Source organism: Phaeodactylum tricornutum, genomic scaffold (genome assembly GCF_000150955.2).
Source record: "Phaeodactylum tricornutum CCAP 1055/1 PHATR_bd_31x35 genomic scaffold, whole genome shotgun sequence".
Lineage (NCBI taxonomy): Eukaryota > Bacillariophyta > Bacillariophyceae > Surirellales > Neidiaceae > Phaeodactylum > Phaeodactylum tricornutum.
In genome coordinates, this window is record NW_002238035.1 from 100,971 (window position 1) to 121,925 (window position 20,955).

General features: G+C 47.8%; 10 protein-coding genes across 10 annotated transcripts; 4 read left to right on the forward strand and 6 right to left on the reverse strand.

Annotated features, from left to right (window-relative positions):
* Positions 1-244: 244 nt before the first annotated feature.
* Positions 245-1,891, reverse strand: PHATRDRAFT_bd1331 (predicted protein; the record flags this gene model as incomplete). Its single annotated transcript, XM_002176288.1, has 1 exon — positions 245-1,891. One exon carries the CDS (start codon positions 1,889-1,891, stop codon positions 245-247), a length of 1,647 nt encoding a protein of 548 aa, XP_002176324.1.
* A 485-nt stretch (positions 1,892-2,376) lies between these two features.
* Positions 2,377-3,255, forward strand: PHATRDRAFT_bd1662 (predicted protein). The gene has a single exon (XM_002176266.1). It carries the CDS (start codon positions 2,597-2,599, stop codon positions 3,206-3,208), a length of 612 nt encoding a protein of 203 aa, XP_002176302.1. The 5' UTR covers positions 2,377-2,596; the 3' UTR covers positions 3,209-3,255.
* A 36-nt stretch (positions 3,256-3,291) lies between these two features.
* On the reverse strand, positions 3,292-4,516 carry PHATRDRAFT_bd706 (predicted protein). Its single transcript, XM_002176289.1, has 2 exons — positions 3,956-4,516; positions 3,292-3,766 (listed from the first exon to the last, which is right to left on the reverse strand). The coding sequence occupies exons 1-2, from the start codon at positions 4,287-4,289 to the stop codon at positions 3,366-3,368; spliced, it is 735 nt and encodes a 244-aa protein (XP_002176325.1). The 5' UTR covers positions 4,290-4,516; the 3' UTR covers positions 3,292-3,365.
* Positions 4,517-5,208: 692 nt separating this feature from the next.
* On the forward strand, positions 5,209-8,071 carry PHATRDRAFT_bd1666 (predicted protein; the record flags this gene model as incomplete). Its single annotated transcript, XM_002176267.1, has 1 exon — positions 5,209-8,071. The coding sequence occupies exon 1, from the start codon at positions 6,395-6,397 to the stop codon at positions 8,069-8,071; it is 1,677 nt and encodes a 558-aa protein (XP_002176303.1). The 5' UTR covers positions 5,209-6,394.
* An 85-nt stretch (positions 8,072-8,156) lies between these two features.
* PHATRDRAFT_bd1667 (predicted protein) lies at positions 8,157-9,422 on the reverse strand. The gene is made up of 2 exons (XM_002176290.1): positions 8,256-9,422; positions 8,157-8,217 (listed from the first exon to the last, which is right to left on the reverse strand). The coding sequence occupies exons 1-2, from the start codon at positions 9,388-9,390 to the stop codon at positions 8,192-8,194; spliced, it is 1,161 nt and encodes a 386-aa protein (XP_002176326.1). The 5' UTR covers positions 9,391-9,422; the 3' UTR covers positions 8,157-8,191.
* A 267-nt stretch (positions 9,423-9,689) lies between these two features.
* Positions 9,690-11,141, reverse strand: PHATRDRAFT_bd1668 (predicted protein). The gene has a single exon (XM_002176291.1). The coding sequence runs from the start codon at positions 11,129-11,131 to the stop codon at positions 9,743-9,745; it is 1,389 nt and encodes a 462-aa protein (XP_002176327.1). The 5' UTR covers positions 11,132-11,141; the 3' UTR covers positions 9,690-9,742.
* Positions 11,142-11,691: 550 nt separating this feature from the next.
* Positions 11,692-13,086, reverse strand: PHATRDRAFT_bd475 (predicted protein; the record flags this gene model as incomplete). The annotated part of the gene is made up of 1 exon (XM_002176292.1): positions 11,692-13,086. The coding sequence occupies one exon, from the start codon at positions 13,084-13,086 to the stop codon at positions 11,692-11,694; it is 1,395 nt and encodes a 464-aa protein (XP_002176328.1).
* Positions 13,087-13,195: 109 nt separating this feature from the next.
* On the reverse strand, positions 13,196-13,590 carry PHATRDRAFT_bd1340 (predicted protein; the record flags this gene model as incomplete). Its single annotated transcript, XM_002176293.1, has 1 exon — positions 13,196-13,590. A coding segment is annotated over one exon (395 nt), but the record flags the coding sequence as incomplete, so codon positions are not given.
* Positions 13,591-16,470: 2,880 nt separating this feature from the next.
* On the forward strand, positions 16,471-17,724 carry PHATRDRAFT_bd116 (predicted protein; the record flags this gene model as incomplete). Its single annotated transcript, XM_002176268.1, has 1 exon — positions 16,471-17,724. A coding segment is annotated over one exon (1,254 nt), but the record flags the coding sequence as incomplete, so codon positions are not given.
* Positions 17,725-19,100: 1,376 nt separating this feature from the next.
* On the forward strand, positions 19,101-20,908 carry PHATRDRAFT_bd1806 (predicted protein; the record flags this gene model as incomplete). Its single annotated transcript, XM_002176269.1, has 3 exons — positions 19,101-19,364; positions 19,436-19,971; positions 20,065-20,908. The coding sequence occupies 3 exons, from the start codon at positions 19,101-19,103 to the stop codon at positions 20,906-20,908; spliced, it is 1,644 nt and encodes a 547-aa protein (XP_002176305.1).
* Positions 20,909-20,955: the final 47 nt, after the last annotated feature.

The window sequence follows — 20,955 nt, forward strand, 5'->3', positions numbered from 1 at the left end:
AAGGAAAGCGAAGATCAAGTGAACAAGCTTTTGAATCGGAACGAAGGTGCAAGAGTTGAGACTATTCCCATCACACCTGGCGAGATCCCTGGATTTGACGATGCGATTGACGAGAACGGTTGGCTACGTGTTATTCCTGGAACTTTGGAAGGAGGACTGAGTCAATGTGATGGCTTTTTTGTGGCTCGACTGAAGAAAATAAGTTAAGAATGTTTCTATTACATTGCCAACAGTAAGCGATTGGCTACGAAGTCCAGACTTCATCGTCGGAGTACACAAATGCTCCGTCTTCGTCGAAGTCGTCATCTTCCAAAAGATCCCAGTCGTCCTCTTCTCCAAATCCGACAAATTCTTCCACATCTACGTCCAGAAATCCACCCTCTTGGAATGGTCGCCAGGATGTTTGGTCGTTCTCCTCCTCTTCTTTCTTCATGGTTTTGCTTTTGGCAAACTTTTCTTCTTGCTCTAACAGATCGGGAGGGATATATACGTTGGTCATTCCAGGAGAAAAGTCGAAGTCGTATTGATCAATCATGATGAGATCGCCATCTTGAGCCCCACGACGTGCCAGTTCCGCACTGATACCGAGTGCCTCTAGCTGCCGTCCAAATCGTTCTACCGCTTCCGGGTATTCCCAATGGGTCATTTTGGCCATCTGCTCGATGTACTCGCCGAGCACTCGCCATTGTCCCGGATAGGATGGATCGGACTGAATCTCAAAATCGTCGCTGTCGTAGTCCAAACCAGCTTTGGACAAGTCGATTTCGGGCAACACTGGTAAATCTGGAACTGGTTGCACGTTGACAAACTTGCGGAGTCGCCCCATTAACTCCTGTACACGCTCTGTCGTTGCGGCAGAAATAGCCAAGACCCGAGAATGGCCAGTAGCGGTTCTCAAAGCTTCCATCAACTCTTCTTGCCTCTCTTGGACTTCTGGGACGTCGATTTTATTCAAGACGACTACTTGTGGTTTTTGAGCCAAAAATTCGTCGTATTGCTGGAGTTCCTTGTTGATAATGTTGAAATCGCGAATCGGATCCTCCGATGTACCGTCGACGACGTGGAGTAGAACTCGGCACCGCTGGACGTGGCGCAAAAAGGCACCGCCCATACCAGCACCCTCGGAGGCCCCTTCAATAAGTCCGGGAATATCGCACAGCACGAGTCCTGCCCCTTGACCCAAGTCACAAACACCCAAATTGGGCACAATCGTGGTGAATGGATAATTGGCAATTTTGGGCCGAGCCGCCGAAGCCGCCGCCAACAAGGTGGACTTTCCCGCATTTGGCATGCCCAAGAAGCCAACATCCGCCAATAATCGCAATTCCACCGACAGCCACCTGGCTGACCCGGGTTCACCTCGTTCCGCCAGCTTGGGGGCCGTCCGACGCGCCGTCATGAAAGCGGCGTTTCCGCGTCCACCGCGACCGCCTTTGGCAACCAACAGTTTTTGTCCAGCCTCCCGCAGTTCTCCGGCAACCTTTTGTGTTTTTAAATCCCGTACGACAGTTCCTGGTGGTACACGAATGTAGATATTATCCGCACTGGTTCCGTCTCGATTCTTACCCTGCCCGTTGCGGCCCTGTCGGGCCTTGACGTGCACTTTCTGTCGCAAAGGCATGAGCGTATTCAGGCCGGGATCAGCAATAAGGTAGAGTGACCCACCCCTTCCACCTCGTCCGCCGTTGGGGCCGCCCCGAGCTTCCCCCTTTTCCCGACGAAACGCGACGCAGCCTGTACCACCGTCGCCGGCCTGCACGTGAATCCGCGCCGTGTCAAAGAATTTCCATTCCGGATCGTCCTTTTCGGTCTTTTGGAGGCTCTGGATTCTACGCGACTGGTTTTTCTTGGTTTCTTGTTCCTTGTCTGCGTCAAAAACTTCCGTGGCCATCAAGGAAGAACTCCTCCGTAACGGTTGCAGTGTCGTACTGGCATCACGTGACACCAAGAAGCTATTGTTGACAGAAAAGGCTTGGACTTTTGGAACCAAGTTGTAACACAAGAGCAATACGGCAGTAAACGCTTTTGTTTGCCGTAAACGTTGGTTCGGGCTATTCATTGTATTGGTAGTTTCTAGGGATGTCGCGTTGGCCCTCCTCATGGTAGTGAATTGACGAAAGACGATGGTTTTTCGGTCGACACCACCGGAATTGTGATGTTTCGTTCCGTCCCTATCGAATACGAGGAAGAAATTTTGGTGTAATCGACGGCCGAGACTGCAGTCCGGAACATACGGGACTTTCGTCGGCCGCCGGACAGACTCGGGCAGGGCCTACTCTCTCGGCACGACTGTATGATATGATGTATGATTCGAGCTCTCGTGACACATTCCAGGAATTCGTGCAGGAATTCGATCACTCCATTTCACGGTCAAGTTACAGTCAGCAGATGGTTGCCGGTTGTGTTTCAGAATTTCCTTCGTTCAAACACAGGCCCAGTAGCCTCACACGCCACGGCCCGATCGAATCAGGTCCATCGGAAAGCGGGACGTGACTTTACAGTCAATATTCCTACAACAAGAGACAGAACTATCCATTTTTCCAATCCATTGCTCCACGCATCCTACACTGAATTGAGGTCGACGTTGGCGGGAAGCATGTTTCGTACATTGAAAAGACCGACAGCGATACTGCTTCGGAAGCGATCGGTGAAGAATCCGCTACGAACGCTGGTACACGGCATGGCGACCGACACTACGAAAAGCAGTAGTGACAAAAAGCCCACGAACAAGGACGGGGACGTTGCTGGGAAAAGGGTGTCCGCACTCGTGGAACCCGTAGAGAGTGTGTACGTCCATCCTCTGTCACAGATTGCTCTCCTGTACATGCAATCCGACTGTCACGATTGGATCGTCCGGAACGGCCTGGACACGCAACTCCAGTTGCATCGGGATGGCACCTTTGTACTGGAATTTCCACAATCCGATGCAGCGGAAACAACGACAACCGATGCCACTACTACTAGTACTACTGCACCACCACCCACGCCAACAGCCCCACGCATCTGGACAAGTTACGATCCGGTGGACAAAAAACACTGGTTGAGCTATCAACTAGACAACGCGCACCACCGAATCATGTTGCAGGATAATCTCATGCCAGCGTGGCAAGGTCGCAAAAAATCATTGCCGGAGCGCATTCAAGCCGCGGTGCAGGAACTCGTGGAAGCGGTGGACGCTACCCAAATTAACAGAAGCCAACGTACATAGGTGTGCACAAAATAAACCGATACATCATCTCTTTTCGCCTCTAGTTTACGAAGGTGTGTAAAGGGTCAAACGGTACGATTGGGCAGTAGCAAATGCATGACAAGTCTATTAGTAAGGTATTTGATTCGACGGGCAGCCGTCCGCTATTTGTTCTTCCTCACTCGCTTGAATACGAGTTTCCCTCCGTTTCGACATACGGAACAATGTGACAACCTACGACGCCTCGCCCAGCCCAAGGGCGCGGGGTCAAAGCAAGTTCTAACATCTCAATTGAGGCTTCCGTATTGCCGCCGCTCCTTCCGCCTCTTTGAATACGAACTGGAATGGTCTCACGATTGCCTGCCGCTACCGGAACGAGCTCAGCAACTTCATTCATGGGAGAGACCGCACTTGCCATCGTTATGTTTCCGAATTGGAGCACCAAGTCGTTTTCCAATAAGCCTGCTTCAGCAGCCGGAGAGTCTACGGCAACAGCGTTGATCCGGGCAAAAGGTTTCAGTTCCTGCAGATTCTGATGGTCGTCCGACAACGTTGGAGCTGACGTAACACGCTGTGGAGCTCGTGCCGCCGGATCTGTTGTAGCGGGTGTCGCCATTTCGTCGGTTGCTGATGACACCACTTCGTCTTCAAGGGAGTCAAATCTGCGTTGGTCTCCATCCGGAACGCCAGCAATCGTGCCGTCCCAATTCGCCACAACCCATTTACCCGTTTTCGGGTCCATTCTGGGTTTCGGTTTGGGCCGCATACGGGCGGCGTATTCTTGTTGAGTTTCCTCCTTTTTCGCAGGATTCCGTAGCACGGCCAGTTTCTGCAAATGACTTTCTATTTCTTTCATGAGATTCTGGAGATCTGACCGAATCTCGGCGAGACGGGCTCGCAGAGAACGAGCCCGGTAGACGTCAATATCAGCACGTGGAAACCCGTCGCTATCCACCAACGGAGTATCGATACCCATGGGTAAACCTGGGCCACCGTCACCGTCAGTATTGGCTGGGGTTTCCGTCAGTTCGTTTGTTATGGCTTGCGCCTCGGATTCCATGGCCTGCCTCTGTGCATTCAAGGCCTGTAGATCGTCCGACATATTCGCGTTGTTCTTGTAGAGGATGGATAATTTATTCGGTGTGATCAATGAACGTCTGTGCACGACGTGCGTGTGTGTGGATATATGCGTTTTACTATCGTTTTTGAAAAGACTCTCTTACGTTTTGTTGCGTTGTGTTGTGTGACAGTTGAACTGCAAGCAATCCAGAAACTGACACGATTGTATTCCTAGAATGCCGCTTCGCGTTGCTTCCTTGCAAATTCGGATACTATAGTGAGTCACGGTATGAGGAAATTCAGTCGTAAAAGCATCACATCCAGCTTATTTGACGTCTATATTTTTGCCAAGTTCTGACAACGCGCGAGATTCTGTTTCCCTTCTGCCGAGATAGGAATGTCAATCAGGAGCACTCGTTTGCCTAGCATTGCAGGTCAGTGAAGGTTGGCGATCGGGGGTAGCAAGGATGAACAGCAATGCACCAGTGATAGAAAAAAATACAAACAAAAACCAAAATACTTTGTCCCATATTCCTTCTAGCGATGTGCCTGGAGAGGGGTAGACTTTCCTCAAAAAGAACAGCTTTGGTTCATTGACTGTGAATAAGGCATGAGACTATTGTATTTACACTAACAGTAAGACTACTAACTTTTACAGTTTGTACTGACTGTTTCTCAAAGGAATAGTACTCTTAATAAATAGGTAAAATATTGTACATTTTGTGGAAATCGTGGGGGTGTAGTTCAGTGGTAGAATACCCGCTTTGCATGCGGGGGGTCCCGAGTTCAAACCTCGGCACCTCCACAACTTGTCTTTTTGTTTCGCAAGGGCTCCCTTTAGATTGGACTTTTTTCGTAACAAGATAGCAAGAACGTACCTAAACCAGCATTCATGTCATGGTAGTTCTCTCTCTCTAGAGAGAAACTTTGACAAGTTTGTATATACTTCACTCTTTAGTTTTAAATGCTAAGGTAAAAAGAAAAGTGATGCAGTCATAATAGTTACAGCAAATCAGTCAACAAGAACAATGAATCTGTTTTCAACTGACAGTGAGACCAAGGCATAAGTGTGGCCCATCCGGAAAAGCTTTTACCGAATAAATTTGTTCAGAAAACGTTTGTGGAAATCATTGCGCACTGTATCATTGATGAATCGCTTCTTGATGGCAGGTTCTCCTTTCGCTTGATTACGAAACACGACATCATCGTTCCAGCGGCGTTTCATACGCCCATTTCCATCTCCAGTTAAGAGGGGATTTCCCAATAAGGCAGTTTCTTCTTGTTTGGACTCTTCTTCAGCTGCCAGTTCGGCGTCTGCTTTCCGCTTGGTTTCTTCCCGTTCTTCACGAATTTTTGCCAACTCAGCTTGGAGAGCTGCTTCGTCATCTTCGTCATCTTCATCGGTGTCCGAGCTCGAATCATCAGCGTCCAAATCCGATTCGCTGCTTCCTTCCCCGTCGTCTATATCCGAGTCGTCGTAGCCTTTTAATTTTGTTTCGTCCACTTCCGCGGTTTGTTTCAGGAGCCGCTGATGCGCTCGTTCCTCTTGCACCGGATCAATCGCGCGTTTCAAAACCGGTGCCTCTGTCTCAGCTTCTTCTAAAGCCAACAACGAAGCCTTAAGGGCAGCTTTCCTGTCCACCACTTGCGGACCTTTGCGCAACTTGAGTTTGGTGTGGGCCGGAGCGTCAAGGGCCGATACCTGCGTGGAAACGGCGCCTCCTGCTGTCCAACCGCCTTCGTTGGCTTTTCCAACAGCGGCTTTCCAAGTGGGACGATGTGCGGTAGTCATGACAACAACTTTGGTAAAATCAGCCTTGCTTCTTGGTTCGTAGTATAGAACTCGCTGTTTCACATCAGAGAACTCTCGCTGCAAGCAGTCTGGAATCGGATTCCCTGTGTTCCTCCATCGCTTTTGTGACGATAGAATCGGTGTGCCGGACTGACGCTTCCGGGTGTCAACGGTAAAATAATCTGTTTTGGTTGGGTTCATGAACGAACGTATATTGCTATGTGGGTAGACTCACAGTCAAAACTCGCAATTGCTGTGAGATGACTGCGAAAGGGTTTTGAAAGTGAAAAATCGAAAAACCGCTCGTCCCAGGAGGCCAAAGCAAGCGCGACCAATGTTGGCAACACGTGGGGAACATGGCAAGATCGACAGCAACCGCAACAATTGAGGTGTCGCTTCGGCAACGACTGGTTGCCAAAGCAGAATGTTCAAGTCTACGCCGACTTGTTCGGCATTGTTTTCAAGTAAGGCTTGCTGTTTTGCTCTCCATGGCCGTGTCGTGTCGAGTGATTCCCAACCATCACGCAGGCGAGGACGCTACACGATTTGACTTGAGAGCACAAGACCCTGCTTGCTTTTCGACGAAAGGATCCTACTGTGATTGTGGTCCGTCCTGTTCGTGGAGAGAAGGCGATGGTCTCAGTTGCCAAGAGCCAGAAAGTATCGAACACAATTTGTTTCAGTCTGTTGTATATCCGTTCCTTCTGACTCCGCTGACGCGATGGGACGCCGCAAGGTTTCTGCGGTTGGCCCATCGACCCCAGCTTTGGCTACCCCAAACAAATGGACAACTTTCAGACACGGATCTTTTTCAAGAGTCGGAAAGGGCTCACGTCTTCATGCCATTGTTTCCATCGGCAGTACAGAGAACGGCCTCGGTCCTGATGCTTCTGCCCAAATGGAGTCTCCCGTCTACGTGCGAACAAGTCATGGTTCTCGCGGCTTGGTTTTTAAATACATTATGTTGCCTACTCTCAGCTGTGTCGCTTTATTTTCTGACGGAAAATATTTTGCGGAGACAGGGTGTCGCGGATCTTGAGAGAGGAAGACTAAGTCGGCTGGCAATGCTTGTCTTTATCTATAACCCGGCAACTGTCTTTTTTGGTACGGCCTATTCAGAGGCAATGTTCAGTACCTTTGTATTTGCAGGATGTTGCCTACACACTCAAGGTCATGACTGGATCGCGAGCGTCTTCTGGGCTGCAGGAAGCGGTACACGGTCCAATGGCATTCTGTACGTCGGCTACATACTTTTGTTCGGTCTCGGTCGTTTCCTAAGACCCCAATCTTTGCTGGAGAGGTTGCAGGTTACAGGAAAAATCCTTTTGCAAGCTTTCCTTCCATGTGCAGTTCTGATACGTCACAACCGTGTTGGGATTGCTCACCATTGCGACTCGGAAGCGCTGGATCAACCTGCATGGTGTGCCTTTGTCGACCGTGCATCGCTATTTCCTCGATTCAATCTATATTCGTATACTCAGCGCCAGTACTGGAATGTTGGAATTTTCAAATACTATGAGGTAAAGCAAGTACCGAACTTCCTGCTTGCGGCGCCCATTCTTTTGCTGTCTTCGGCTGCTGTTATGACCTGGATTCGTTGTCAATGGACTCAGTTGCCGGAAGCAACTGTGACTAGAAATACCCTGATACATGTTGCAAAATGGGCAAGTATCCGATTGCAACAGTTTAGCGGTCATTTGAATGGACAAGGCTACCCAAAAAAGCATGACAATCGGGAAAAGACCTTGGTGGGGGAAATGGCTCTAGAAGCTGGGCCTCTCCTGCTAGGTCACTACGCCGTATTGGCTGCTACGATCATACTTGGATTGACGGTTGCGCATGTTCAAATATCAACCCGTATGATTTGCAGTACCTGCCCGGCGCTTTACTGGTTCCTGGCTACCAAAGTAGGCTTCGAGGAAAAGAGAATTAGTCCGAAAGTGTTCGTACTGGGCGACGCCATTTGTTGGTATTGCCTATCATACACGGTGTTGGGCATTATAATGCATTCTACTTGGCTACCGTGGACTTAAGAGTAATCATAATAAATTGTATCCGAGTCTTGCTGCTGAAACGGTGGCGATGCAGCAGAAAGTTGTTGTTGTTGCTCTGACTGATGCATGGAGGGCCCGGTAGTAAAAGGCTTTACAAACTCAGATTGTTGCAAAGAGTGTATAGGCTGATTCAGAGTAGAATCAATCGTTCCGATAGGCTTACCAGTCAGTGCAAAGTGGAAACCCTGAGGCGCTGAAGGACAAGATCGAAGCGCTCTAGGTTCACTGCTGTGCTGTGGATTGTGCCCCTTCCTTGTACCCTTTCGGCCTTTCCCCTTAGCCTGTCGCTCTTCTTCGTCATCAGAGAAATACATGTCATTTGGGTTCACTACTTCTTCATCATGGAGATTGGACGCGTCGCATCCCCGTCCGCTCATTTTCGAAATTGCTTCCGGATCGATAAGCTCTGCCTCGTTTTGTACATAATAAACATTAAGCAATGGTATTTTCTCGAGGATCCGTGTGTACTTCCCATCCTCACTCCACGGGTCGCCTTCGTCTAAGATCTTCTCTGATTCAGTAATCTCCTCTGTTTTACCGATAATTGGAGTCAGTTTATTGATACCTTCATCTTCTTCCATATTTACCAAAGGCTCGGGCAACCGGATACTGTACAACGGTTGACTAACAGGTCCAAAGACCTCAAATATTTTCCCCAGTGGAACTGTACCACACTCCGGCAGCTGAAGGACTAGCAAATTTCCTTCCTGCAACACAAGACTCGATTGACTCTGCACAACCACAGTTCTTTCGTCGGTCATATGGTGTTGGATACGACCGGCCGGTTTGAGATTGATAGACTGCACAGTTTTCAGTCGAAGCCTGTCTTGTTCTTCTACCGCAAGTTTCATCTTCAGTTTCGATTCAAGATGATAAACTGAAGTATGGTAGGCATCAATCTCATTTGGTGTCTTTGGACAATGACTGGTCCCAGTGACTTCGTCACCATCTGCGTCCTTATCCATGCGGGCAAGTTCCTCACCCAAATCAACTTCTGATTCATCATCAGACTCATCCTCTGCATCTCCGTCGACTGTGTCATCATTCCAACCTTCAATTTTTTCGCTCTCTGGCGCGCTCTTATCAAGAGGCGTAACCTCTTCATCGTCAACGTCTCTTTCGCCTTCAGAGGATGTTAGCCCGATTTCGTTCTCGTCCTCTGGAGTCCATTCTTCGTTAGATTTCTCGGCTGCTGTTGAGCGAAACGCAGCTGCAAACTGAGCAGCGACCACCAGATCATCCGTGATTGGCTCTTGCTGTCCATGCTGGAAATTGGGTCGTTTCCGATGGCTTGTCATGGTGCAATAGAAAATTTTCTCTCAGCTCTGTGGACAACGGAGAATGGTTGGTTCAGCTTATACCATCGCTTACTGTGAGTTCTGACGGTGGTGAGCGGAGACAACAGAGAGTCATATGTGAACCAATCCATTTCCACTATTGACAAAAGGATATGTCTGCACAGAGATGCATCGCGATCAGAGTTTGGTTTTAGATTACCTATGTTATCGTGAGAAACGCGTTTTTATAGTCTAGCTACTCTGTAGCTAGTAGAGAGAGCTACTCACTATCAGGGTCGGTCTGGATAAAAACTCATATTAAATTGTAAATTCTGTTCTATTCTATTTATGTACAATACCGTATATGCTCACTTCATGCATTCTCAGCAACCATTTCGTTCCTTTTTTCGAGCGGATCTGACCAGGCAACCACGACCTTGCGGCCTTTGTCATACGTCGGTTGGCGGCCGTGAGAGGTGGAAAAGTTGTCAATCATGATCAAATCACCTTGCTGCCAGCGGTTGAAAACCATATTTCGACGAATTGCACTTCGAATTTGATGCATTTCTAGGAGTGAAATCGGGGTGCCATCACCAAAGGTCACGTTTAAAGCCATTTTCTTTCCTAACATGCCGTACAGAAGCATGCTTTGCAGTCCAACGGCTATTGAACGAGCGAGAAATCTCCATTCTTTAGTTCTCAGAAAAGCCAAAAGCAACTCAGCTGGGAATGATGTCCAGTGAAATACTTGGACATGATTGAACCAAACAGCTTCTTTAGTTTCTGGGTGTAACTGAAATGGTTCGGAGACAAACTCACTCACAAACGTGTCGTGATTCCGACCCTCCCAACGTACAGGCATATTTTCGTCCCTCGCCATTTGCTCTACCTCAGTCTTGTCAGACGTGCCAAATACGTCTTCCCAGGATTGCATGCTCGCCACGTCTGAAGTGAACCGCGATCCGGTTCGTTGATGAGTTCGAGTGTAGCGCAACTTCTTTGCATCTAACTTGTTCCGGAGTTTCACAGGAATATCACGGTAAACTCTGCGAAAATCAGCTAGACTCGTTTCGCCGCCAACAACTTTTGGAGCTTTCAAAGCGCCAAAGAACAACCGTTTTGGTGGCGATGGGAGAAAAGACATTTCAAGGTGTTGGGCGATAGGATAAGTTGACGGCACTTCTGCGGCTGAAAAAATATATCTGCTACCTTCTTGAGCATTTCGGGGAGACGTTCCCCGATAGCTATTGTTCAGGTTTGGTTCAAAAGATCGGATGGATGTTTCTATTTTTTCGACTGTGTCAATGTCAAACCCTCGAAAGAGCACTGCTCCGAATGAAAGTAAGGCTGCGTCAACCCATTGCCGGTTTCTTTCCAAAAATTGCGTCAAAAAAGCCTGAGAGGCATCAGACTTTGGTGAAATCACCAGGGGGTATTCACTTTTGGATCCGTCTTTCTGTGCCGTTGGAAGTAAATACATCTTCACACTGTTTAGACTTATAGATGGCTTCTCCACAATCTTCTTAGGCACCGCATAAGCTTCGGCGACCGCTTCATCGGAAGAGTGAACCCATTTAGCGTTTTCGTTGTTGGTTGATTGGTACGGAAGGGAGACCAATGTTTTACCTACTGTTGTAAGCCCAGCTCCACTCAAAGGAAACGGTGAAAACGCCTTTGTGCGTCGAGTCGCAAAAGAATTTACATTGGTGAGAAGCAACAAGCACAGCATTGCAATTACTGTCGCCGGGTAAGAAACTTTCATAGCAATGTAAGTAATTTGATAAATAAAGGGTTTCGGTTTGAGTATTTTTGGCTGTGCACTAATTTGTGAGCATGTTGGTGCTCTGTGCGACAAACAGTCTGACGCGCTCTGGAAAAGTTCAATCCTTCACGGAAGTTCGAAACTGTTCTCACATCAGATTGATTGATTGGGCGACTCACAATTTGGCAGTGATCCCATACAGGAAGCGAAATCCTGCGCGGGCTATTCACGAAAAAACGGGACTGTTTTGTACGGAAAGCAGCGTTGTGAAATGTGGAATTACAACATCCCGTAATGTTGTTTGACCAGGAGACTTGAGGTCGCTTCATTGATAGTGAAAACAAACAAAGTCTAGCTTTAAAGTCGAGATCTTCGGAATGTTCAAAGCTGCTTATGAATTTCCATTAGGTTTGAGGTCTTATCTCAGAGGACGGATCTCCATAGTCTGGGATAGCCCAACCTGTGAAGAGGCGGTAGGTCCATGCGAGCGGTTGGGTTTGTAAAAAAACATAATCTTAGGTTGGATAGTGCTAGTGTCAGATCATCAATGTAGGACAATGCTAGGAGTACTTTTGGCAAAAAAAATTGTGATGACGCGCCATCTCTCCAATAGCCACTTCAAGATCGTCTTCAGGTGGCAAAAATGTTGTTCGGAACCCGATGCGGCCTTTCTTCTGTCCAAAGCCGGATGCCGGTACTACGCAGATTCCTGTCTCTTCCAAGAGAGAGAGTGCATACAAAGTATCGGGGGTTTGATCACTTGCTTCCGCTGCGTCAACAGCGCTTTGAGGAATTATGACTCGAGGAAATGCATACATCGCGCCTTCAGCCTGATTGCATGTGATACCATCAATTCGATTCAAGCCATCTACCATCTTCTTTGCACGGCGCTGAAGGCTCTGGAATATGGCTCGTTCTTCTTCAACAAACAAAGTATACGAATCACTGCCCTCTGCCGGACCCTTTACCATTAGCGAAGTCATTAGCTGGCCATCAACACCGGAGCATAGAGCACTGGATGCAAGCTTATAAATCTGTGACTGTACATACGGATCGATGCAATGGAGTTCCATGTACCCTCCACGGCGGCCGCACTCACCAATCAGACCCTTACTAGTAGAATGAAAACTGACCAATTCCAAGTTTTCGCAACCGGGTGTTTCAACGGCAATCTTCTTGGCGCTTATGAATTTGCGATCCTTCACGTACACGTTACGCTGATACACTTCATCCGCCATAAGCAAAATGCCATTACGAGCACAGAATCGACAGATCATCTCAAGATCCTTCCGTTGCAATACTTGTCCAGTTGGATTGCCGGGGTTGATGAGCGCCATCCCCTTTACATTCAGCTTTTTTGCTTTAGCTTCGTTCAAACGACGCTGCAGCTCTCCTTCGGTAACTGTCCAACCTAACTCTTCATCCAATTCATACCCGATCTTCCGTCCGCCGAGTTTGGTTATAAGAGCCGAATAGATCGGGTATTGAGGAATTGGGATCATAATGGCATCGTGGTCGTGGGAAATAAGACCATTGAGAATGAATTCGATTCCAGTGCTGGCGCCATTTGTCAAGAAGATGTCACCCTCGTACGCCGAGTGTCCGTCCCGATTCAAGATGTATTCTGCTACATGCTTTCGAATACCGGCTAAACCTTGTGAATTGGTATACGAGCCTGTGCCTCCCTTACCGACAATCCCGCGAAGCTCTCTTGCTCGCTCCAAAACATCCAAAGGAAAAAGCTGCGACGCGTTAGGATGATCCACACCACAAGATGCTGGTAGATCACAAAGTGCGAGTACTTGCCGATAAAATGTTATTGGTTGTTGACCGACTGCGTGTGGGTTGCCTACATTGGTGTAAGTAATTTTTCGCCCTTCCGCTGCCAATTTGTCGGCCTTGAGGACGACTTCGCCGCGCACAGCGTATTGCATGCGCCGTAAACTTTGACTCATGGTGGACTCATTCCAGGAGTAAACATTATGAGCGTGATCGGGCTCATCCGGGTGCCGACCTCTTGTTCGGGAGTCTATCTGACTGCTTCGTTTTCCGATGTACGGAGACTTTTCGTATTCTTCCTTAATGCCACCGTATCCAGCGTCTTCAGTGGCCTGAATTAGCCAATCTTGAAATTCTTTGAGATTCACATAATGATTTTCGGCGCGCTTGTCCAAAATACGACGTGGTTTTAAAGCCAAAGTATCATCTTCGATGGAATCAAAAAAGGATCGAATGTCGGAGGGGCTCAAGAGGTTGTCTTCGTCCTTGTCGATGGAAGCAAAAAGAGCGACCGAGCCACGACCAGTTGCAAGATATGACGCCCAATGCGCTCTTTGCGCGTCACTCAGAGCCAATACAACACTACCAAAGGCTCTCGGCACATCAACGTTATGCTTCGATATAGTCTTGCAACACATCAAACGGATCGGGCGACCCAAATTGATCCTTAGAGCCATCATTTTGCTTACTGTGAATTCCAGTCAATGGATTTGAGAGATGCTTTTCTTGGAAGACTTCTGTTGAAAACTGGGAATTCTTTAGACACAACTGGAGTAGATACCCTCCACTGCTAATGTAATCCAAACCAAGGATTGATTATGTTACAATTAGTGTCGATCATTCAATCGCCTTGTCGTCCGATGGGATGCGAACAAACAGGAATAGATACGCAGTTCTTTCAGCGCTTCTTTCGGCGTTGTGGTCTCTTTTCGATTAACTGGATCTTCGTATATCTTCGCACGAACTCCTTTGTACCCCTGGGTGTTCGATGAAGTAGGGTTCTATAAGACAATTTTTTTGATTGGTTTTTTCTGTTGCTTTATTATGTTCTCATTTACTGTTAATGTTAGCAAGCCAAATTATCAAATGTAAAAACAAAAAGAATCCACTCACGTCAGTGTCAACATCATTATCTTAGATGCTTGGCTGCTTCCACACCAAAAATGATTGCCTATATTGGACAGAGACACTGTACTTCAAAGCGGAAGCGAAACAACAGAGCAAACATCTGACACTTGCAGAATCATTTTTCACGGATGTGAAAGTGGGTGCGCAAAAGTCCGTGGTTTGGCGTCAGCCTGGCCAAACAGTTGGCACGTTTTCACAAGAAGGCGGCGATATGGAAGCCTGTTGATTGCGCTTGATGTAGAGTTTAGGAACTAGTTCGTAGCATTCATGAAACGACAATGAGCCATCCAAGTTGACATAAGATTCTTGGTAGACCCTCGTGATATAGCGTTCCAGTCGCAAGGGGTGTCTCCCTCGCTCCGGCGCTCCTATCCTTGCTACCGGCAGGTGAGTTGTCAGAGATGACACGAACGATAGAAGCACGGTTCATCTTTAGCAGAATTGGATTCAGGGGTACAACCCGTATTCAGCAAGCATACATTGGGAAATCGCTTCCTTTAAAGATAACATCGTCAAAAGCAACTTAAAGTTAGTGTTGGAGTCAAATGGGGGACGTAACAGACTTCAACAAACTATTAGCTACTAGGGAGTGATCGTCCATACTTAAATTCCGGCCGTAGGTGGTGTAACAAATTTTCCAACTTAAGGTTTGTGACTAGAGTAGGGTTGAAGAACACGTAACATGCAACTGTAAATAATGTAATATACTGGTAACGTAAACTCTAAGGGAGAAAACAGCGGAGATTTAAAACGGTTTATGTTCGAGCTAACTTCTATTATAGTAGAGTGAGTGCTATAAACTAAAACCTAGAAGTACCAACACGAATCAGCAACAACCATTTATGAGCGACTGGGAAAGCTCGAGAATGGCCGTTGGACTTTGTGCGTATTCAAACCGGTTGAGAAGCGGTAGGCCTCCAACAGATCGTCATTCTGGACTTCAAGGCTTTCGTTCGTTGACACCCTCAACTCAAAGGTAGTGGACTCGTTTTTAATAAGCATGGAATGACTTTACTCGTCATCTTTCTTCTGTGAATCAGATGGAGCGGAAGCAGGAAGCTTTTCCTTATCTTTCTCGTCTCCTTCCTTGTTGCGTTCCAACTTGATTCCATTGAACACTGCAGCCACATCATTCACAGAAAAAGTGGGTGAGCTCTCGATCTTTTCCGGAAGCGTTGATGGCTCGCATTGCGGTTAGATATTCATACCTCCTGTTCCTTGGAATTTGTCGGTTTGTCCCAGTCCATAGCCCACCAGATCGATGGTCGATTTGATGGTTCAGTAAATGACCATGGTTGGCGGGGTTACGTGGAGCTGCGTCGGGCTTGTGGGGTTAAGAAAGGTACGACGGGTCGTTTGAGCGGTGCTACGTGGGACAAACGCCTTGGCTGAGAACAACAGCATGAATAACACACAGAGTGTTCCGAACTTGATCATAATTGTAAAGTTGGAGCGACAAGTGAGGATGTGTAGAACTCACAGCCAATTTTGCTGCGTTACATACGAAAGAGCCTTTCACCGAGCCTTTTTCATTAGCTGACCGTGAACGGACAGTCGAAGGGGTGGCGAGTGGTGCTGGCTGGGAGGAAATCTTCATAGTCACAGCAACTGCAAAAGGATCCCATTACGTCACGATTGCCAACTCAACCAGGGATTTATCCGATACGACCTTTTAAACGAATAGGGTAGTTCGAGGTACGTATCTCCGACATCGAAGCTCTAGCTACTGTAGAGATTTCAATCATAGTAGGCGTCAGCAGTCTTCTTGTAAGACCCGCGAATTTCTCGGAGGTCGGTTGTGAGAAGACGAATAGCCACGTACTTACTGTTAACAGTCAAACCGTCAAAACCAGACCCAAAATTCATGCCGGGCCCACACAGCTTGTCTGTCTGGGGTGATGATGGCTGTCGCTTGTAATTCTCGATTCGATAAAACGAGCTTATCGCACGACCTGGCAATGTGTTGCCACCCTTGACTTACACATTTCCTTCAGGATTACAGAACTACAAATAACAGTAATAGTCAATAGTCGCACCGGCTCTGGTAAACAAACAAAGACACTGCATGGACTTTTCGCCGCACGAATCTCATTGTGAAATTGCTTCTTAAAACGGCCAGAATGCGGTGTTCCATCTTACTTCTGCTGGCTTACTTAGTTTCATCCTCGATTCCCGTGGACGCGTTTCTCCTGAGAATCAGAAATTTCAAGAATCACGTTCGTTTTATACCGGTCTGCGCTTTAGATTCTCCAGCGACTACGTCATCGGCGGAAAGCATCGATTTCCCCCCTCCTTTGTCGCAAGTCGATCGCTTGAAGCGCGCCGCCCATTTCTGGTCGACCGCTCTACCCATTGTTGCGAGCTACTACGGTTTATTGAGTAATCTCAAGCTGCAGGAACTTTTAGGCAACCCGCTGGCCGATGATCAGGTTGAGGAACTTTGGAACGCCCGCCACACAGAGGGTGCCGCCAAACTTGCTTCAACCGTCGCCGAGCTCCAGGGATTCTACGTCAAAACAGCACAAATTATATCCTCTCGACAGGATCTGTTTCCGTCACAGTATACCGATGCCCTCGCAGGATTTACCGACAACCTAGACCCCATGTCGGGAGCTTTGGCCAGAGCGGTGGTCGTTAGTGAATTGCTGAATGCGGACGAGTCTTTTGAAGATGTCTTTGTGGAATTTGACGACATACCACTTGGAGCCGCCAGTGTGGCGCAAGTACACCGCGCCGTACTTTCGGAAAAGTACGGTGGCAAGGAAGTTGCCGTCAAAATTCAACGGCCATCGATCGAGTCTAAATTGCTCGGTGATGTAGCCAATTTGAAAGCAATTACCAAAACTTTTCGGGATAGTCCATCATTGCCGCTGGATTACTACACAGTCTTTTGTGAGTTAGAGAAGCAGTTGGCGGATGAGTTTGACTTCGTTGCCGAAGCAGTCGCCATGGATCGGATCTACAACGCACTGATACGGTGGCCAGATGGCTCACCTAGGGATGTGCCCCTGGTCATTCCCCGACCTGTTCCCGGCTTGATTTCCCGACGAATTCTTGTCATGGACTATCTTCGAGGAGTGCCTCTATCCCGGGCACGTGATGAGATGCAGAAAAAGGGCATCGATCCGGACGGCCCCGAGGCAAAACTCTTTGGTCGCAAATTGTTGTCCGCGTTGACGAAAGTCTTTGGTTACAATATTCTCGAAACTGGTTTCTTTCACGCCGATCCGCATCCTGGTAATATTTTTGTGCTGGAGGACGGCCAAATCGGTTTGATTGATTTTGGGCAGGTAAAACAAATTTCGGGGAGGAATAGAGAAACGCTTTGCAAACTCATGATTGCTTTAGACGAACGGCAAGGTGACAATCGACTAGAAGATTTGACTAGAATTGGCAGCTTGGCGACCGAATTGGGCGTTCAACTGAACGAAGGTGCCCAAGAAGAAGCTCCTGCCGCAGTCGGTATGTGGCTGTTTGACGGGACGGTGGAGAAATTGCCAGGGGGCTACGACAAAGGCGAGCTTAGTCCGAATTCACCCGTCAAAGAGTTGAAGAGCTTTCCGCAGGATCTGGTTTTGGTCGGCAGGTCGTCGATTCTTATTAAAGGTCTTTCGAGTCGGCTGGGTATTCCCTGGAGTTTGGCCAAAGAATGGGCTCCAACAGCTCGCGCCGTCCTACAGAGCAACACTCCGGTAAAGGTGGCTGATCGCGAGGGAGGAAGAGTGAGGTTCACAGATGTGTGGTCGATGTTCAAGAAATGGTGCAAGGGGCGCTCGACCAGCTTCGTACGCAGACTACCGGGACCGATTCGAACACGTATAGCTACTGCTGTTGTGCGACGACTGGAGCGCAAATCCCGCGAGAAACTGTTGCACTCGCCTTAGAGAAAAGGGTTGGCGAATGCAAAAGGCTGCAATCCCTTCATAGACAATGTTTGATTTCGATACGGCCAAGCATTTCTTTGTAATTTAGCTCTCTGGTTGTGAAGCAGATTATTTTCTACAAGTGTCTACCTAGGCTGTCAAGGAATGAGTCGTCGTTTGACAAGCTCGCTACGCTGTGGAAGAAACCAGGAGGAGCAGCTATGTAGACAGGTCGAAAGCAGTGTTTTACTAATTTGTCTACAACAAGAAAGTGTGAAAAAATGTGCTGGTCCCTGCTCCCTTTGTATGAATAACGGCGGGATCTCAAAGCAGGCCATCTCCCAGGTCGGAGGTATGCTTGTTACCTGTCCGACGACACGCCTTCGTTGAACTAATAATATACGCAGAGTAGAAGATGAAGGTTCCAAAGGTCCCTGCTTACAATTACATCTGTAACCAAACACTGGTGGCGGTGCACTGTATTTGAGTCACCTAAATATAATGAACTGCCAAACCAACAAGTGACGAACTTCTTACAAGCTTCGTTTTGCCAACTCCGTGGCGCGCACATAGGTCCACAATCTGCAACGTACGCAAAAGAAGGAAACATCATAGGAGAAGTCCGATCCAAAGTAACAACAACTTACTTCGCCGATTTGTATACAATCGGGATACAACCAATACCGAATTGGCTTTGAAAAAGAGAAAATGTGACGACATTAAAACATGGGTCGATAACCAAATTAGACCCCTTCCACCACGTCAGTATCCGTCAAGGGAATCGCTTTCATCATTCATCCTTTATATATTAAGTGGGATACGTACATGCGTTCAGTACCGGACGGAGACTTTCTCACGGAGAGATACGGGTTTCGACTACTTGGATCAGATAAGTTCAACTTTATTCTGGTGACGAATGTGGTATGTAACTCACATAATTCTACACAAATCAGTCAGAACTTCAATCTAGTACGTGGCTCTGACAGAGCTCGGACCTCTCAATACGTATGTTCAGCAGCAAAATAATGGTTTCATTTTTTCTCTCACAATCTAATATCAGTGTATCAATTATTGTCATTTTGGTTTTAGAAAACATGGCTCCTCGAGATTCTGTTCAGGCTAATGGCAAGGTTGATATGAAGGCCTACAAGTCCACTGTTGGCAACAACGATTTAATCGAAGACGCCGGCAAGATTCACATGGAAGATCCTTTACTGTGGGGAAAGGGCATTATCATCGATTTCAAGCGCACGGTTGGTACTCACTGGTTGGCTGAGATTATCAACTTTAATCAGAAGACAGTTGCGGTTACTCTTCTCATGTTCATCACCGTCATCGCTCCTACCCTTACCTTTGGTGCAGTCTACGGCAAGGTTACTGAGAATCGCATTGGTGCCATCGAGACTATTCTCGCTACTGCGTGGGTTGGATGTACCTACTCTCTCATTGGTGGTATGCCCATGGTACGAGTACTTTATGCTGTAAATATCAATATGGCTTTATTGGCTCTAACAGGATTGAGCTTGCGTTTCAGTGTATCATTGGTTCCACTGGTCCCGTCTTGGCTTTCTCTACTGTCATCTACAACATGTCTGTGTCTCTCGATGTTCCCTACTACGCCTTTAACGCTTGGGTCAGTGTTTGGCTTCTGGGATATTGCTTGATTGCTGGCTTCTTTGACATCACCCGCTATGTGCGCCTTGCCACGCGCTTTACCGATGAGATCTTTGCTCTGCTCATTGTCAGTATTTTTGTCATGGACGCCATCGGCGACCCTTTCTCCGATGTCGGTATCCTTCGTTTCTTGGCTCCTGATCATCCCTCCCATGAAGAGGACGACCCAGACTACGACTACTTGAAGGTTGGCCTCCTGAGTGTCATTCTTGGTTTCGGTACAACGTCTCTTATCTTCTTCTTCCGTAGCTTTAAGTTCTCGCCATTCTTCTGCAATCAGGGTGTCCGTACCTCTGTCCACGACTTTGCGGTCACCGCTTCCGTTGTTACCTGGACGCTTGTCAAAGAACTTCTCTTCGACGATGTTGATACGGAAGGATTAAAAGTACCTGATCAGTTCGAGCCTACCTTTGCGTGTTGTGATTCCAGTTGCACTACTTTTTTCCCCGATGACTGCCTCGGTCAGGCCGCTGCTGCTGGCACCCGCAGTTGGTTCGTCGACTTTTCTGACCTTAACGGCAAGGGCTGGATCCCGATTGCTGCTGCTGGACCGGCTGTCCTTGCTTTCGTGCTGGTGTACCTCGATAACGGTATCACTTGGCATTTGATCCAACACAAGAGTCACAACCTGCAACACGGAGAAGCCTACAACTACGACTTGTGTCTGAGTGGATTCTTCAACTTTGTGAACGCTATGCTCGGGTTGCCTTGGTTGGTGGCCACCACTGTACCCTGCATTATTCACTTGAACTCTTTGGCTGAAAAGGACAAGGATGGCAAGTTTTTGTCTGTCCAGGAAACTCGGTTGACGATGTTGTTCTCCCACATGCTGGTCGGGTTCTCTTTACTGGCCTTGGACGTGCTGAAGCTTTTGCCTCTGCCCGTCCTGTACGGTGTCTTTTTGTTTATGGGTTTGTCGTCGTTGCCCAACATGCAGTTCTGGAATCGTTTCTTGCTCTTTTTCATGCAACCTAGTATGTATCCGGAGAAGTCGTACACTAAGTACATGAGCAAGGCCCGTATCCACAAATACACATTGTTGCAGCTTCTTTTCTTCTCATTGGTGTTTATCGTGCAGAACTTCAAGGTGATTGCCATTGCCTTTCCCCTCATGACTCTTCTTTGTATTCCGGCGCGAATTTACTTGTTCCCAAAATTCTTCGAAGGATGGGAGCTCCTACTCTTGGATGGTGATGATGAAGACATTCGTCGTTGGGAAGCTGCAAAACATGAATCCATGTTGGAGGGTGGCGACTTACGTGCCGGTACCACGAAGCATGAAGTCCCGATTGATGACGGCGACAGCAGCGATGATGTTGCGAACGACTCGTAAATCCTATTTTATGACTTCCCCCGGAAAATTTTATTAGTGCGCCACAG

What these genes read in the sequence shown, in the direction of transcription:
- PHATRDRAFT_bd1668 (XM_002176291.1), bottom strand. Translation starts at nt 11,131, where the DNA reads ATGAAAGTTTCTTACCCGGCGACAGTAATTGCAATGCTGTGCTTGTTG.
- PHATRDRAFT_bd1662 (XM_002176266.1), top strand. Translation starts at nt 2,597, where the DNA reads ATGTTTCGTACATTGAAAAGACCGACAGCGATACTGCTTCGGAAGCGA.
- PHATRDRAFT_bd1667 (XM_002176290.1), bottom strand. Translation starts at nt 9,390, where the DNA reads ATGACAAGCCATCGGAAACGACCCAATTTCCAGCATGGACAGCAAGAG. An exon ending in TTTCCACTTTGCACTGACTG is followed by an intron (nt 8,218 to 8,255) that starts GTAAGCCTATCG and finishes ACTCTGAATCAG; the next exon opens with CCTATACACTCTTTGCAACA.
- PHATRDRAFT_bd706 (XM_002176289.1), bottom strand. Translation starts at nt 4,289, where the DNA reads ATGTCGGACGATCTACAGGCCTTGAATGCACAGAGGCAGGCCATGGAA. An exon ending in TCAACAAGAATACGCCGCCC is followed by an intron (nt 3,767 to 3,955) that starts GTATGCGGCCCA and finishes CGGCGGCACGAG; the next exon opens with CTCCACAGCGTGTTACGTCA.